This window comes from Copadichromis virginalis, linkage group LG15 (assembly GCF_057382275.1).
Source record: "Copadichromis virginalis isolate Kocher_CV1m ecotype Utaka linkage group LG15, C_Virginalis_male_GT1.1, whole genome shotgun sequence".
In the NCBI taxonomy this organism is placed as follows: domain Eukaryota; kingdom Metazoa; phylum Chordata; class Actinopteri; order Cichliformes; family Cichlidae; genus Copadichromis; species Copadichromis virginalis.
Window position 1 is genome coordinate 14,212,081 of NC_140632.1, and position 16,028 is coordinate 14,228,108.

General features: G+C 41.0%; 1 protein-coding gene and 1 long non-coding RNA gene across 3 annotated transcripts in view; both read right to left on the bottom strand.

Annotated features, from left to right (window-relative positions):
- Window positions 1-5,616: 5,616 nt before the first annotated feature.
- LOC146692120 (uncharacterized) lies at window positions 5,617-7,143 on the bottom strand. Its single transcript, XR_014915133.1, has 2 exons — window positions 6,884-7,143; window positions 5,617-6,674 (listed from the first exon to the last, which is right to left on the bottom strand). It is a non-coding gene; the product is annotated as an uncharacterized LOC146692120 (long non-coding RNA).
- Window positions 7,144-11,347: 4,204 nt separating this feature from the next.
- lpgat1 (lysophosphatidylglycerol acyltransferase 1) overlaps window positions 11,348-16,028 on the bottom strand; it is a 64,492-nt gene continuing 59,811 nt past the window's right edge. Inside the window, exons 8-9 of one of the 2 annotated variants that reach the window (XR_014915134.1) lie at window positions 13,865-14,074; window positions 11,348-13,550 (exon numbers count right to left, since the gene is read on the bottom strand). Coding sequence is in view for 1 of the 2 variants with exons in the window: in XM_085432088.1 (XP_085288214.1) it covers window positions 13,923-14,074 (152 nt within the window). In the remaining variant the exon portion in view is untranslated. Of the gene's footprint in view, window positions 14,075-16,028 lie in introns of both variants that reach the window. The other variant, XM_085432088.1, reaches the window with a different exon arrangement.

The following is a 16,028-nucleotide window of genomic DNA, read 5'->3' on the forward strand; positions in this document are numbered from 1 at the left end:
ACAGTAAAAAAATAAAATGTGGAATATAATACAGTAAGTGGATATGTTTTTGAACATATTTTAATTTAAAAAGCTAAAGCAATAAAATATAATTATATTAAAGGCTCGGAGGTTCAGTATACAGAAACTGTACAATGTGGTGCTAAAACACATTATTAAAAGGGTTTAAACTACATAAAAGGGAGGAAAAACATGAAAGAGACTGTGCAAGAAGCTTTTCTAAATCTAACAAAAGTAAAAAGTCAATTCAAATGAAATAAATGATAAATAATTTCAGAAAGACAAGACGCATGAATTATAGAGGTTTGGTTTTCTCTTGGTCCCTTTCATTTCCCTGCGTTCGATAAAAGCTGATTTCGGAGTTTAGCAGTGATGCGTGATCTCAACCCGAGATAAACGCAGTCTCTGGGATCTCCGTCAGTAAACGGTCCTCTCAGCGGGGCAGCCACAGTCACAGCTCAGATTATCCTTTCAGCCCCTTCTCCGCTGCCAGCGCCACACACTGACACCACTCACACCACCGAGAGAGTGAGCGCCCGGGCCGGTCTGTCAGTCTGCCTCTGCAAAGGTCACTCCTACAAAGCGCTGGAGGAGTTTGGATATCAGCCAGAAACAGTTGCGGTGGGAGGAGGGTGCGAGCGGAAAACTGACAGCTAAAAACAACAGAGACAGTCGGGTGCCCGAGGCCGCTCTGACGTCAGCTGGCCCTGTTAAAGGCCAGGAGATGGGAGGGAGTGACAGGGAGGACAGAAGAGATCCATCCCATACTATCCTCCTCCCTTCTGCCGGGGTGTTGGTGGGCTGTAATGGGGGTTACTGAAAGCTTATGGGTCTTCTGTCACCTCTGATTCCCTTTTATTGGGTGCAGCTCCAGTCAAAGCCTTTTCCAAACACATAAACGTGGCACACATTTTATAGCACTATCGCTCATTCAGGTGGGTTATTTTTCTTTGGCGGACAGTGTAAAGGACAAAGGAGGCAAACACATGCTTGCAATGCATGCAGCTGCCAAGAATGAGTGCTGCCGCCACCGTGTCGGCGTTTTGAGACCGGATGTAATGGACCGAAGGGTGGATATTACTGTGAAATCTTGATCCTGGATAATCTTCCCGACTCTTAGAATGACCACAATCTACAAAATTAACTTCATTTTTTATCCAGTAAGGCTTAAAACTTGAGACTGAGCCTATAAAGTCGGGAGGAAGTGTTTGCGGAGATCACAGAGCGAGGGCGCCGAGAGCAGCTTTCCCCATAGGCTTCTATTTAAACAGAAGTATTTTTGCAACTACAGAAGTCGCCCCCTGCTGGCTGCTAAAACTATTGCCGCTTTAACCATCAAGGTTTTCATGAGTTTGAGTTCAGGACTGCAGGCTGGCCATTCCAGCCTCTCCACTCCCAAATTCTGAAGGTAGTCTCTGCAGACAAGATTTGGATTTGTTTTTGTGGGGCTATGCAGTAATTTTACTTGCCTAACTAATCTGAGATGAAATTAGTGTGTACTTGTTTACCTAAATATTAAGCTAAAATGGGTGCCATTTATGAATTCAATCAAGGATGTGAACTTACCTGAAGAGGACGGCGACAATTAAATGTACAAAAGAAGGAGAAAAAACAGTCTATAAACAGAGTCGTTTTTTAAATGAGAGCAGTTTTTGTGATTAGTGACTGTCACAGCACCAGTTCAGATAGTTTAGCTTGGATTGTTTTCAGCTTGCAAGTCTGTCTGGAAAATCATGAAGATGGACACAGCAGCATCTAATAAAGGTGCTTTAGAATAATTTGGCAGGATATTTCCAACATTACAGCACTACTACCGTCCAAGCTGCAGACACAAAACATTACAGCTGTTAAATTTAGGTTAAAACAGAAGCTGAACTTGAGCATGACTATGATCTGACTCATGAAGAAATCCTAAATAAGTAGAGATCATCTAGCTGTAATACCAGTGAGTGTTCGTCTGCACCCAGCTGTGTGGGTAACACACTTATTTGGTTAATCCGCTGAAACCAAGATATGTCGACATATTGCACTTTCTTGTCACCTATTGCATTCTAGTAATACATTACTATTAATGTATCAGCATATAAGCATTACATTGACTGGCCATTGTGATAGTTACATCTTGGTGGCTCATTCCTCAAAATTGTGTGTGCATACTGACATGAAAGCATCGTTTTGTGGGGTTCTTCATGATGGACACTTGTGTTTTTCCCCACATCCTGAAGGGGTTCTGTTGGACTAAGATCTGGTGACTATAGAGGCCATCCGAGCGCCGTGACATTCAGGAAACTTGCACGAGCTCTGCAGCATGGTGCATTAACCTACTGACAGTAGCAGCTAGAAGATGTGGACACTATATTTACACCTTTGAAGTGTGGAATAGAAATAATCTGCAATCAAAGCATATTTTGACTGATTGTTACAAAATGAAGAGTATATGTTTTGTGTTCCTTTTTTTTAATAACAGAAAAATCAGCACTACCTCCTATCAAAGAAAAATACATAAAAATACTGCCTGATAGTATTTTGTCATTTAGCTTTTACTTTTCATTTGCAGTCGTTTATTATGTGACTTGGTTCCTGATTTTGTTTATTTATTAGGATCCCCATTATCAGAAACACAAAGCACAGGGTTCAAGTTAAAAACACCACGTAATAGTTCAAAACAACATTAAAGCACCAAAAATGCTAAAAGCAGAACAAAAACAAAAGGTACAAAAACAGTAGTGTGTCAGTCACATCTAAATGAAATCTCACAGGTACTACCTTCTTGAATTGACCTGTTTATAAATTAGTTTTTATCAGTTAATCCACTCAGTGTCAGCCAGTTCTTTCTTTTTGTCACAGTGAAATGTTTCAGATCATCAAACGATATCAAATATTAGGCAAAGATAACCCAGTAGTAATGATTTCATTTATTAAAGGGACCATTATGTGAAAAAGTAATTGCTCTGCCTTGTTAAACAAATTAAGCATACAGTGGCTTGCAAAAGTATTCGGCCCCCCTGAACTTTTCCACATTGTGTCACATTACAGCCACAAACATGAATCAATTTTATTGGAATTCCACGTGAATACAAAGTGGTGTACACGTGAGAAATGGAACGAAAATCATACATGATTCCAAACATTTTTTACAAATAAATAACTGAAAAGTGGGGTGTGCGTAATTATTCAGCGCCCTTTGGTCTGAGTGCAGTCAGTTGCCCATAGACATTGCCTGATGAGTGCTAATGACTAAATAGAGTGCACCTGTGTGTAATCTAATGTCAGTACAAATACAGCTGCTCTGTGACGGCCTCAGAGGTTGTCTAAGAGAATATTGGAAGCAACAACACCATGAAGTCCAAAGAACACACCAGACAGGTCAGGGATAAAGTTATTGAGAAATTTAAAGCAGGCTTAGGCTACAAAAAGATTTCCCAAGCATTGAACATCCCACGGAGCACTGTTCAAGCAATCATTCAGAAATGGAAGGAGTATGGCACAAGTATAAACCTACCAAGACAAGGCCGTCCACCTAAACTCACAGGCCGAACAAGGAGAGCGCTGATCAGAAATGCAGCCAAGAGGCCCATGGTGACTCTGGACGAGCTGCAGAGATCTACAGCTCAGATGGGGGAATTTGACCATAGGACAACTATTAGTCACGCACTGCACAAAGTTGGCCTTTATGGAAGAGTGGCAAGAAGAAAGCAGTTAACAGAAAACCATAAGAAGTCCCGTTTGCAGTTTGCCACAAGCCATGCGGGGGACCCAGCAAACATGTGGAAGAAGGTGCTCTGGTCAGATGAGACCAAAATGGAACTTTTTGGCCAAAATGCAAAACGCTATGTGTGGCGGGAAACTAACACTGCACATCACTCTGAACACACCATCCCCACTGTCAAATATGGTGGTGGCAGCATCATGCTCTGGGGGTGCTTCTCTTCAGCAGGGACAGGGAAGCTGGTCAGAGTTGATGGGAAGATGGATTGAGCCAAATACAGGGCAATCTTGGAAGAAAACCTCTTGGAGTCTGCAAAAGACTTGAGTACGGTGTACATTTTAGGACATCGTCAGGTCTCAAGAAAAAAGTTGTCAGGTATCAGACAAAAAATTGTCAGGTCTCAGTTCTCAAAAAAAAGTTGTCAGGTATCAGACAAAAAATTGTCAGGTCTCAGTTCTCAAGAAAAAAGTTGTCAGGTATCAGAAAAAAAATTGTCAGGTCTCAGTTCTCAAGAAAAAAGTTGTCAGGTATCAGACAAAAAATTGTCAGGTCTCAGTTCTCAAGAAAAAAGTTGTCAGGTATCAGACAAAAAAATGTCAGGTCTCAGTTCTCAAGAAAAAAGTTGTCAGGTATCAGACAAAAAAATGTCAGGTCTCAGTTCTCAAGAAAAAAGTTGTCAGGTATCAGAACACAAGGTACCATACAGAGAGAAAATCTTCCTGCAGGTGGCGGTGTTGTCATGTCCCACCCAATGACTGTATAAAAGATGGACGACACGACAGCTCCCCAAAAATGAAGGCAAAACGTCTCTATCGCCCCCTGGTGTCTGGCTGCAGTATATACGTCATAAACCCCGCCTCCTCCACGTTAGCGGATGGGACTGGGGTCAGACTAAAATAAAGTTATTCTCCTCAGATAATTTTTTTCCAAAGATTCTTTCTTTTGTTATCAATAGTTCTCATCACACTGATTGATGTTCAAGGGGTCTCCTCTCCCATAAGTTTGATTCTAATTCCTACCGTGGTGATGTTAAATTGGGGTGAAACGTCATCATAACAGCTTTGACTGGCAGCTGCAGTTACGGAGAAACTTGCATATCTCTGTTCGGGAATAGCAGATAGAACGTAGGCTCTGAGAGGAGGGCCAGCGTTTACGCTATGAAAACACGACTGAGTGTTTTAACCTGACAGCCTGAGGTGTTCTTCAGTAAACTGGACTACCCGACAGAAGGACCCGAGGCCCTGCTGCACTTTTTCGGTAAGTTAAACGTGTTTGTCAGCTAATCCGTAACTACCGTCCTTAGCTCGGTCCTGAGACCTAGCTAGCTAAGATGAGGACTCGGCTGTCAGGGTTCGTTTAGCTAATCTGTGCAGGTGAATGAATTTACACCGACTAAAGAAATCAAGAGAAACGCTCCGGGCTACTCAGTCACTAATTACTGTTACTGTACTTTTATTACAAGTATTATACTGTAAAATCAACAGGCTGCATCCTGCTTCAGCTCCTGTGCAGAGCTGATTATTAAATATGTGCAAACAACAGCATGTTTTCAGTCTCTTGCCACATCTGTAAAGACAATAACTTTAAAAGAAAAAAGAAAAAAGAAGCTTGTACCTTGTAGCTCTTCATTAATCAGGAACTATGGATTAAAGTACTGTAGTGTACTGTAATACTGAAAAAAATGTAAGAGAACAACTTCAGATCCTGAGTGTGTGAGGACAGAAGAATCAGCTTTATTTCAATTTTGAGGGATAAAATTTATATTTGAGTTGGATGGTTCTGTTCTCTTTGTGATTACAGGAGCTGCCCTCAGATTCAGACCTCAGCACCACCCCATGACAGCAGACAGATCATCCAACATGTTCACATGTTAACTGCAAAATGAACTGATGAAAACAATACAAAGGTTAAAGTACCACATGTGCTGTAGTGAAAGCTGCAGCTGTTTTATTGATAAAGTTAAAGACAAAAAAACAAAAGGATTAATCACCCATGTAACTGTGTCACTATATATCAGCATTAACAGGACCTCAGTTTTTATCTCAGACCTGCACAGCTTCCGTTTTAAACACTTGATGTACTCAGCTGTATAAAGAGCACGTTTGAGTTTCTCTAGCACAATTAAATAAAACCTGATGAAGGTCAAAGGTCACAGTTTTCTGCAGATAGTGTGTTATTTACCATAAAGTGATTCAGAGTTATTCATACCAGAGTAACCAGAGAGGATCATATCTTTTTAAATATATAACTTTCTACAGGACTGAATATAATATCTTTATGTAAAAGTCCGGAGCCTCTGGGGAGTATCCGAGTATTTATAACATTACACAAACCAAAGGTCTCCATCACAGTGTTCATGAAATGCTGGGTTTATCCATCTTCTGGGGCGGGCCTACGGAGGAGTGCTGAAGATTTCCCTGTGAGGGAGCTGCTGGTGAAGATCATGAGTCCTGCTTGATCAATGCGATGAGCTTCAGTGTTCCTGGTGTTTCTTAAATGATGCCTCTTTCAGTGGGTCAACAGAACTTCTGGCACAGGACAGCTGTGATGAAAGAAAGGGAAGAAGTTTCTCCAAACCTCTGGACCCAGGAAACCCAGCTTGGTCCTGATGGTCTCCCTCACTAGTTTCTCTCCAGGGTGAAGAGATTTAAACAGTTTTAGATCCATTACACTCACAGTCTTAAATGTTAAAATCTCAAAGGACAGCATTATATTTTTGATATTAACAGTAACTCTGGGCTTCTGTGGAGTGTGTAGCCGATCTCATCGCTGTCTAAAAATGGATTTAAAAAAAAAACATAAGAAGTGCTGAATCCTTCAACAACACAGACTATTAGAGTAGCAGCTGTCTGTGTGAAGCACTTGCTGCAGGGTTGCGCCATGAATGTATTCAGCTGCCAACAAAAAGCAGGACTCAGTGCGGGCAACTGCCATGAGTCTGACGATGTTGGGGTGAGACAGTCTCCTAATAAAACAGAAACATCTCCGAATAAAAAACAAAAAAAAAATCACGTTTCAACACTGTCGCTAGCTAGAATGAATTAGCCATACAAAAATAGTACTGATTTGATTTCGTACAAAACTAGCTTTCCTTCTGATATGTAACTTTCACAACATAACCGCAACTTAATATAATACAACTGTGGCAAAAATATGAACAAAAGTTAAACTTACCTTGTGTCGTTAGGAGCCTGCACCGCGGTAAAACTCCAGTGAGGTCAATGACCTTACGCTCTCCCACAGTCACACGTTGATGACGTATTTGGAAATCAATTCGGGTGGGACATGACAACACCGCCACCTGCAGGAAGATTTTCTCTCTGTATGGTACCTTGTGTTCTGATACCTGACAACTTTTTTCTTGAGAACTGAGACCTGACAATTTTTTGTCTGATACCTGACAACTTTTTTCTTTGAGAACTGAGACCTGACAATTTTTTGTCTGATACCTGACAACTTTTTTCTTGAGACCTGACAATGTCCTAAAATGTACACCGTAGTACTTGAGACTGGGGCGGAGGCTCACCTTCCAGCAGGACAATGACCCTAAACATAAAGTCAGGGCAACGATGGAATGGTTTAAAACAAAACATATCCATGTGTTAGAATGGCCCAGTCAAAGTCCAGATCTAAATACAATCGAGAATCTGTGGGGAGATCTGAAAACTGCTGTTCACAAACGCTGTCCATCTAATCTGACTGAGCTGGAGCTGTTTTGCAAAGAAGAATGGGCAAGGATTTCAGTCTGTATTTGTGCAAAGCTGGTAGAGACATACCCTAAAAGACTGGCAGCCATAATTGCAGCAAAAGGTGGTTCTACAAAGTATTGACTCAGGGGGCTGAATAATTACGCACACCACAGGAACAGTGGTGAAGCTTCCCAGGAGTATCAGCCCGACCAAAGTTACTCCAAGAGTAAAGACCTGCAGGTCTCACTAGACTCAGTTAAGGTCAGAGGTCACACAGCTCCAGGTAGGTTGGCATAACTTTTAGACCTTAATAAATGAAGCTATTTAAAAATTGCATTTTGTCCATCATTACAGACAAATGAAAATAATAATAAATGAAATGGGTAATTGCTTTTTCACAGTACTGTTTCAGTACAACGGTGTGCATGAATAGCAGAAGACTAAGTGACTTATGTATGTATGTATATATATGTATATATTGTACTATTCTTAGTTAGCGTATTGTCTGTCTTGTCTTAATGTTGGTTTAAAATGGAGCACTGTAACAAAAAATAATTTCCCCCAGGGATCAATAAAGTATTCTGATTCTGACTTCTCTACACTTAATCATCCACAGGTAGCCAGGATAATCACTTCTGCATCACACACACCTACACCTGGCTGCTTTATTCTGCAAGTTTATTACTTTTAATTATTATTATTTTAAGATGCTATGACCAAACAACAACAATCACACCAGCAGTGCGAGGTTTTATTTTTCTAATTAATTTCATTTTTCTGACTGCTGATGAGTTCCAGCAGGATCTGTTGACAAGTATTTGCACATGAGATATGAGCACAGAGGGTTCAACCAGCATGACAGGGAGGAAAAGAGAGGGTGAGGACTCTGATGCCCATGGCTGTTGCAATGACATTCAAGCCTTCTCTCCACAGCTGGATGTTTTAGTGCTTGCTGACTCAAGGGACACCGCCATCACCCGAGCATTCACGAAGGAGCAGCCATCAAGGCGTGACATTGAGGACCTTGGGGAGCAGTGCCCGTGAAATAGCTCATTGCAGGTGTCCGAGGAGGAATGCCGGTGCTTCTGCAGAGGACAGTAAAGTTCCTCTAGAGACTAATGTTTCTGTGTAATGCGGCCGACCTTGGGAAGAGTTCTGCTGAGGAGCAGGAGAGTGATGATGCTCCTCCCTCCATCTGATCACCACAGTGAGCAACAGCCACCGTCGCTCCTCACTCTTAGCCCTTTGGTATGTTGGTGAAGCTCGGTGCATGCGTAATCCCATTTTCCAGCTCACTTCCTGTCTTTTTCCCATTGGCGTGTGGCATCCCGGAGCTGTGACCCGTCAAATTTCACTCCAGCTGCTGCAGAAATGTCACGCTGGCCTTAGTTTCTGTTTAGTCTGCAAAGCCAATAATTTTAGGGCAAATTGGCAAAACAGGAAAGGTGGCATTTGGATTTCTGTCAGTGCATCTGATTTGGGAATATAACAGTGTTTGTTGACCAAGTGGTTTAAAGTACCAAGTGCACTGCCTGGCCACCACTGGGATTTAACTAAGCAAATAGGTAGCAGGTTTCCACTGGATAATCAGTGCAGCTGGCAACAAGTTATTTAACCCTAGCCGATGCGGTCAGAAGTTGCTGAGTCATTCCTGCTATTCAGTGCCATTTCAAGGTGGCATTATTGTGTCAAATAATTCAACTTTCTATTATTTTGTTTGTTAAACTGTTAGAAAAATATACAAGTCCACATTCTCCATACAGAACACAGGTCAAAGGTTCCCCCTTGTACAATTTTATTTTTAGCCACTTTTGCTCATGTGATGAACAACAGGCTCATGAGGACAAGACTTTTAGCAACCACATGTTCAAAATGACAAATGACAGGTTACACTGTAAATGACACATCAGCGAACCACTAAAACATGATGAAAAGAAGTTGATGAAAGCGTGACGATTACCCTGATCTTGCGTTATCTTCCTGGTTTAAATAAAAGATTTGCATTGCAGGCATTTTATTTTTCAGTATGAAATGGGGCTGCATTTATAGATCATTTTTCTTACCTCAGTTTGCATCGACACTTTGGTCAATTCAGAATCACCAGTTAACCTAACATGCAAACGGACTATGGTAGGAAGCTTGAGAAGACCCATACAGGCACAGGGAGCATATGCAAACACTCCATAGAAAGGTGACAGAGCCAAATAACCAATTATAAAAACCTCAAACAGGCAAGGCTTCTGGGGCATGAAGGTCAGACTGAGAGAGCAAACATAAACTTAGACACCCTGTTAGAGTTGGACCAGCCTTATAGATGATGATAAACACGCACTGATGGGGAAACGCAGTATGCTTCAGAACTGCGTGATGTTACGTCTTGACGTGTCGGGTCTCATGATATTTTTATACCAATGTTAATCTGTGATTGATGCATCTGTGGCCCTCTCACCAACGTAAGATCATCTCCATCTGCTGCCGAGAGGCCTCGTAGTGTCTGAAATCAGAGCTCTGTAACAGAACCCAGTTACTTTGAACAGCCAGACATCGATGCCACGGTTAAACAAAGGGTACAATACTGAGCAAATACAGGCCTTCGGTTACCCCAGGACCTCTGATAGTTTGTTACCTCACTGAAAACAAGACGGGAACATTTGCTGGCAGAAGAGAGGAACCCTTCCTAGACGACCAGAATTAAAAATCAGCAGGAACTGACGATTTTCACAGCACGATTTAGGAGATTAATTCTGCACATTCATCTCCACTCGGATCTTTTTTTAGACTCCTTTGGGTACATTAGTTTGTCATTTCCAGTGCATGTGTGAATGACAAACTTCCAACTGAAAAGAAAATGGCTCGATCTGCGTTTCTAACATTCAGTTAAAACATGCACCCCACCCCAAGTTTTGAATTTAGATAAATTTTTTGAATTTATCTAATTTTAGCCGTTGGTAGCTTTACTTTTTTTTTCTCCTTTAAATCGATCTATTGATCTACTAGGATTTTCCTACATAACCATCTTTAAGGTTTATAGAGAATGGTTTGAGCCCAATTGCTTTAAGCTGATAGGAAGAAAACAGAAAACAAATAACCCCTCCTTACAACCAAGGTATGCAGAAGAGCATCTCTGAAGGCACAGTGTTTGAAATAGGGCTATGCGATATGACCAAAGTCTCATATCCCGATATAAGAATTCTATCGTCTTGATAACGATATAAATCACAAAAATGTAAGATTTTCTGTAAATTATGTGAATCTCGGGCAGCTCGACTTGCGGGAAGTGTTTCCAGCTGCACGTCATGTAGCTTGAGTCGAGTGTTTTAACCGATGTATGAAACTATATATTTCTAGACATAAGTTGTAACGGCCGTTTTTATTTTTTAGCACCTGGCGGCTTTTTTACTTCTCATCCGTAAATAATCTGCTCTTTCACGTGATTCAGTTTATTTTGAAAAGTCTCAACAGGATCTTGAGCTTTATTGTGAAAAGTTTGTGGAAAATAACCAAGCGGACACGCGATGGTGTTACCGTCGTTGTTGCTAACCATAAAGCATAAAAGAGGCGCTTGTCCGACCGTAGTGTGGTTAGATTAAATCTAAGAGAAAGAAAGAACTTTGAGAAATTAATATAGCCACTACAGTGACCATCAAAACGATGAAAAAAATATTGCCGTAAACAGTTTATTTTGCGACACCACGAAACAAACGATAGCGTAAAATGAAACTAGACGTTTTTATATCGTCATCCGATATACATTGTTATATCGAACAGCCCTAGTTTGAAACCTTGAAGCAGAAGACCACACTGGGTGCCACATATGATAAATCTCCAAAAACCGTGTCATGCACCTTGTTGAAGCCATGAATAAAAGCAAAAAGGGCTCTAACCCAATACTTGTTTTTTTTTTTGTTTTTTTTAAGAGTGCAAGAATACATTGACGAGAAGCACACCGTTAGGATCTTTATGTTTTATTCCAGCACAAGTTTGTTTGTGTTGTAAAATGGCTGTGTAGCTAGGAATTAAAGGAGAAGTACAAAATGGAAAATTACAGACAGTTCTAGTATAATTTGTTTAAATCCCTATTGTGTTTATGTCCTAAAACCACATCTAGGAAAACATGATTTCCCTGCCTTCTTTGGAAACATGGTCAACAAATTGAAAAAAGAGGGGGGAAAAAAAGATTTTAAAAAATGCTTCAGTTTAAGTCACGCTCACAATGGAGGGGAATCTGAAAGGGTCAAAGGATGAAACACCATTACAGCCTGATTTTACATGTTTTCACCTACCTAACTAGCCAGGTAGCCCTTTTTTTTTTTTGCATTTCACACATTTTTTTATTTTTATTTTTTATTTAAATCAACAGTGGCACAGAGGGAGGGCAGCAGCTACTAGAAATGCACCTTTTGGGCATTTTTTTTACAACAATAATAATCACTGCTCCTCAATCATTTTCATATTAAAGCAGGCTAAGCAAAACCACAACATGAGTACATTCGAGAGAGAACATCTGCATCTTCGCAGGGGCCCTGGTGGAGTTTCCCCCTCAGAGATTTCTCCCTCACTGGACCAGTTTTACCTGGACACCCCAAAATCTTTCCTCACAGCAACGTTTGTCGAGCGTTTAAAGCGAGGGAACAGCATTATTCAGAGGACTGTGGTCAACCAGAACATCTGGTAAGGCGTTAATAGTTTTTCCCGCAAAACTGGGACCGTGTGTCGCTTTTCACATGGACCTACAGCAGCTATAACCTCACAGAAACGAATCACACGTCAACTTCCTGGTCAAAACAATACGGGATAACACTGATAAGTGAAGAGGGGGAGGGGATAAAATCCTTGCTTTCTTCCTATTTTTTTAAAAAACATTCATATCTTGAAATAAATTGTTTTGAAATGTTCACGAACCAAAAAGAAACAAAGAAAAGAGACAGGCTTCAGTCATTTCACACATTTCCTCAGCTTTGTTATATACAAGATTTAAACATACTGGGACATAAGGACAGAGCAGTTCAAGTAATTTAAAAAGAAACTAAAAATTTGAAACCGCAGCCACACTCTGACAACACAGAGCAATACAACTTGAATCATATATCAACAATGGTTAGATGGGGGTGTGGGGGGGAAATAAAGACGACCACACACTCACTTAGGCAGGTTATGCTGTAAATTTACAGTAATGATGACACCTATAGTTCTGTAAGCCAAAATTTCTATTGTAGAATGCATTAGGGTATCTTTCTATAAAAATCATGTTTATTTTCCGTGTCTTTTTCCCCACCTCGACAACAATAAGCATATGGCTTAAATATTTGTAAAACTACGTAGTCCGATGGGGGAACAGTGTCTCTGCCTTCTCAGTCTTGCTGAAGCGATCCTCTGCTGTATCGGTATTTATTTTGGAAAGCAGAGAAAGTAGGGTTACTTTTTTCAAATCCAAAATCTTGCCAGTACTTTTCTTTTTGTTTCATTTGAAATAAGTGTTACATCAAATCTCACCAAGGGAGGAAAAAAAGAAAAAGAAAATCCAATCCCTTAATCAAGCGCCACATTATAGCCATCGTCCCTTTTAGCGTTTTCAGTCAAGCCACCAGTGTAAACATGATCCCCCCGTTTCTCAGCAAACTCACGGACACGGAAAAAAAGAGTCCAGACAAGAGAGAAAAAACAAAGAACACTTTAGAAAAAGAAAAGAAAAGAAAAAAAAAGACATCAACAACAAATACAGTGGCCGTTGTTGTGAAGATATGCGGGCTAAGGGAGGAGAAAAAAAAGAAGAAAACACCGACAGCTACCGTTCAGGAGGTTTTCCTGGAGCAGGGAGCAGTTAGGGCAGTATGGATCCTTAGTGCAATGACAGTCAGAGGAGCGGCCGGCTGCTCGGCCTCAGCGTTCGTACGGCCGCTCGCTCTGCAAAATGTAGCCAGCTGACTCATCAGCGGACCGAAAGATGTCCGGTGGGCTTCGTCGACTCTCGCCAGAAGGAAGAATAAGGGCAGACATGATGCTTCTGGTCACACATATTCCTGCACACGCATTCGCATCCATTCACACTTTACTCTGTAAAACTACTGCGGCGAAAGCCTGGGAGGGGGGAGAGGGGGGAAGAGTCCAGTCCAGAGCATCTTCTGGAGGAGTCCTGAGCCTCATATCGTTACCTTTGAAACAAAAGTCATGTACGTGTGAGTGTCTACATGTATGAGGACGTGTAAACATCAAAATGTGGGTCGTGACAAGTGAGATTATTCTGCTAGGCCGCCTCTCTCGTGTGTGTGTGTGGGGTGTTAGGGTTGTGTTAAAGTTAGTTAACTATGCCTGTAACCAGTTTCATATCGTATGGGGTTTGTGTGTAATCTGCGTGTTTTTGTACTTTGTCTTCATATGTTTTCCTGTCAAGTCTCGCCTCTGAAAATTGTACATTCATCCATCGTATGGGGGGAGGGGGGTTATGTATGACACTTGGGCCACACACCATCCAATCCTGAGGCTCTCCCAGTGGTCCAATAAAGACTCCCGTCTCATCAGCGCACTCAGAATAAACAGCAGTAGATGTACTGGAGGACGCTGTACCACATGTAGCCTGAGGCGAAAGCAAACGACTGGATCAGGCACAGCCACACTGGGTCGAGGGTCATCTGCCGGGAAACCGCCTCCTTCTGTCCTTCTGGAGGAGGGAATGATCCTGTTGGGGGACGAATAAATGCAGACTCATCACCAGGATGCTCTTATGTGCTTTCTCTTGGGTTTTGTGCTTATTTGGTTATGATAACTTGTAACTACCAACAGAGGTTCAGGCAAAGCACCCCCTATTTTGGTCATAAGTCTGGGTGCTCCTGGTAACTTATTTACTTACTTGTTGTTCCTAGGCTATTGAAAAGTAGAATGGGGGGCTGCAGAAGGCTGCAGGGAGTTTTTCCTTCCCACAGTTGCCAAGTGCTAGCTAATAGTTTTACTAGTCAACTAATTAGCATAAAAGTAGGGGAAAAAACTGAGTAATAAACTGTAGGCAAAAGTCAGTGAAGCAACTTTCATGTACGAAACACTAGGAAGGCAAACTTTGTGTTTATATTTAAGAGAATTTGAAAGAGTCAATAACATGCTTCACTAATGAAACTGTATTTTAAATGTTACCTAGTGCATTGTGAATAACATTGCTAGTTAGTTTTTGCCACCAAGTTGGAAAATACATGTTGTCCCTAGCGACAGATGGGTGCCAGGCGGTCGCTGACTGGTCTATAGACCTGTGTGCTTATTCACTTGCCCCAACATCTAGTGTCTAGCTGACTAGTGACAAACATCCCCAATATAGAGTAAAAGCATTAAGATTTATTTTGAAATTTCTACCAGTAAGCAGCTCATCAGCCTCATTACTTTATAGATGAATCTGGTAACAGGTTTGCATTTTCCATCAGTGTGGCAATGTCAGGTAATATTTCCATTGACAGATGAAGGTACCTTATATTGATTCTTACTGCACCTGTTGTGTAAGGTTGCACAGTTAAGACATTTTCACATAAACATTGGACAATTTCGGAGGGGATTAGGATGGAATATTTTTTTAAGGGAATTGCTTGTACACTGCTGGAAAAGTCGGTGCTTTTGGTGAGGAAGTAGGATGGATAAATTGTGCAGAAGAAGATGCCCACCAAATGCACCAGGTACCTCGCCTACACTGCTGGAGTCCAACATTATAGAGATTTTGTATGCGAGAGCATGTCTCGGTTTTTCTACAAAATGTAGAAATGCTGCTGTAGTACATGACAAATGTGTCAGCACGATTGTTTGGGCTTAAATTTAAAGAAATAAAAGTGCAAAATTGCAGAAAAGGTTCTAGCAGCTTATTGGCCAGACTGCTCTGTAGTTATGAAACAAAAGGTTTTGTTAATTTAAATAAATTAATTAAAAAAAAAAATCAGCATTTTCTGTGAATTAACGGATTCATTTATTACCGTGAACCCATAATAAAAATGAACATTTCTATAGAAGTTAGTAAAAAACACATTAAGTTTTATGTAATGTATATGTTTATAATGTCCAAACTTTATGCCCTCCTTCACATTTTCCAAAGTGAAGACATTGCTAGGTCGATTTTGGCCCGTGGTCCTCATGTTTGACACCATCGGTATAAAAGATGGACAGCTACAGTGACATCACAGACAGACCTCTGAAATCCCTTTCTGACATCTTGCAATAATCTTTTTTGGCTTTGTCACTTTGGTATCCTCAAACTGCATTTGATGCAAGCGGGCGGATCGGACTGTGAAAGTGCACCCTCATTGATTACCAACTCATCAATTTTAGATATATGCTGGATAATCATCTTTTCTAACTTTAAGAACGACCAAATTTTACAAAATGGACTCGATATTTTATCCAGCATGACCCAATAAGGGTGACTGACACTGAAATTCATTAGTAAAATGTATATAGTGGTTCACTATCCCATATATTTTAGTAGGACAAGAAGTCTTTTTGCAACCACACACATCGCCAACTGGTGGCTTTTAAAATGAATGCAGGTTCAATGCAAATGAACATTGGCTTCACTTTTCAGAGCCTGAAACTAGCTCCAACTTTTTGCCTGTTTTAACTGTGTTAAGCTAGGCTGCTGCACACTATTCACTGTTAGACTGAGT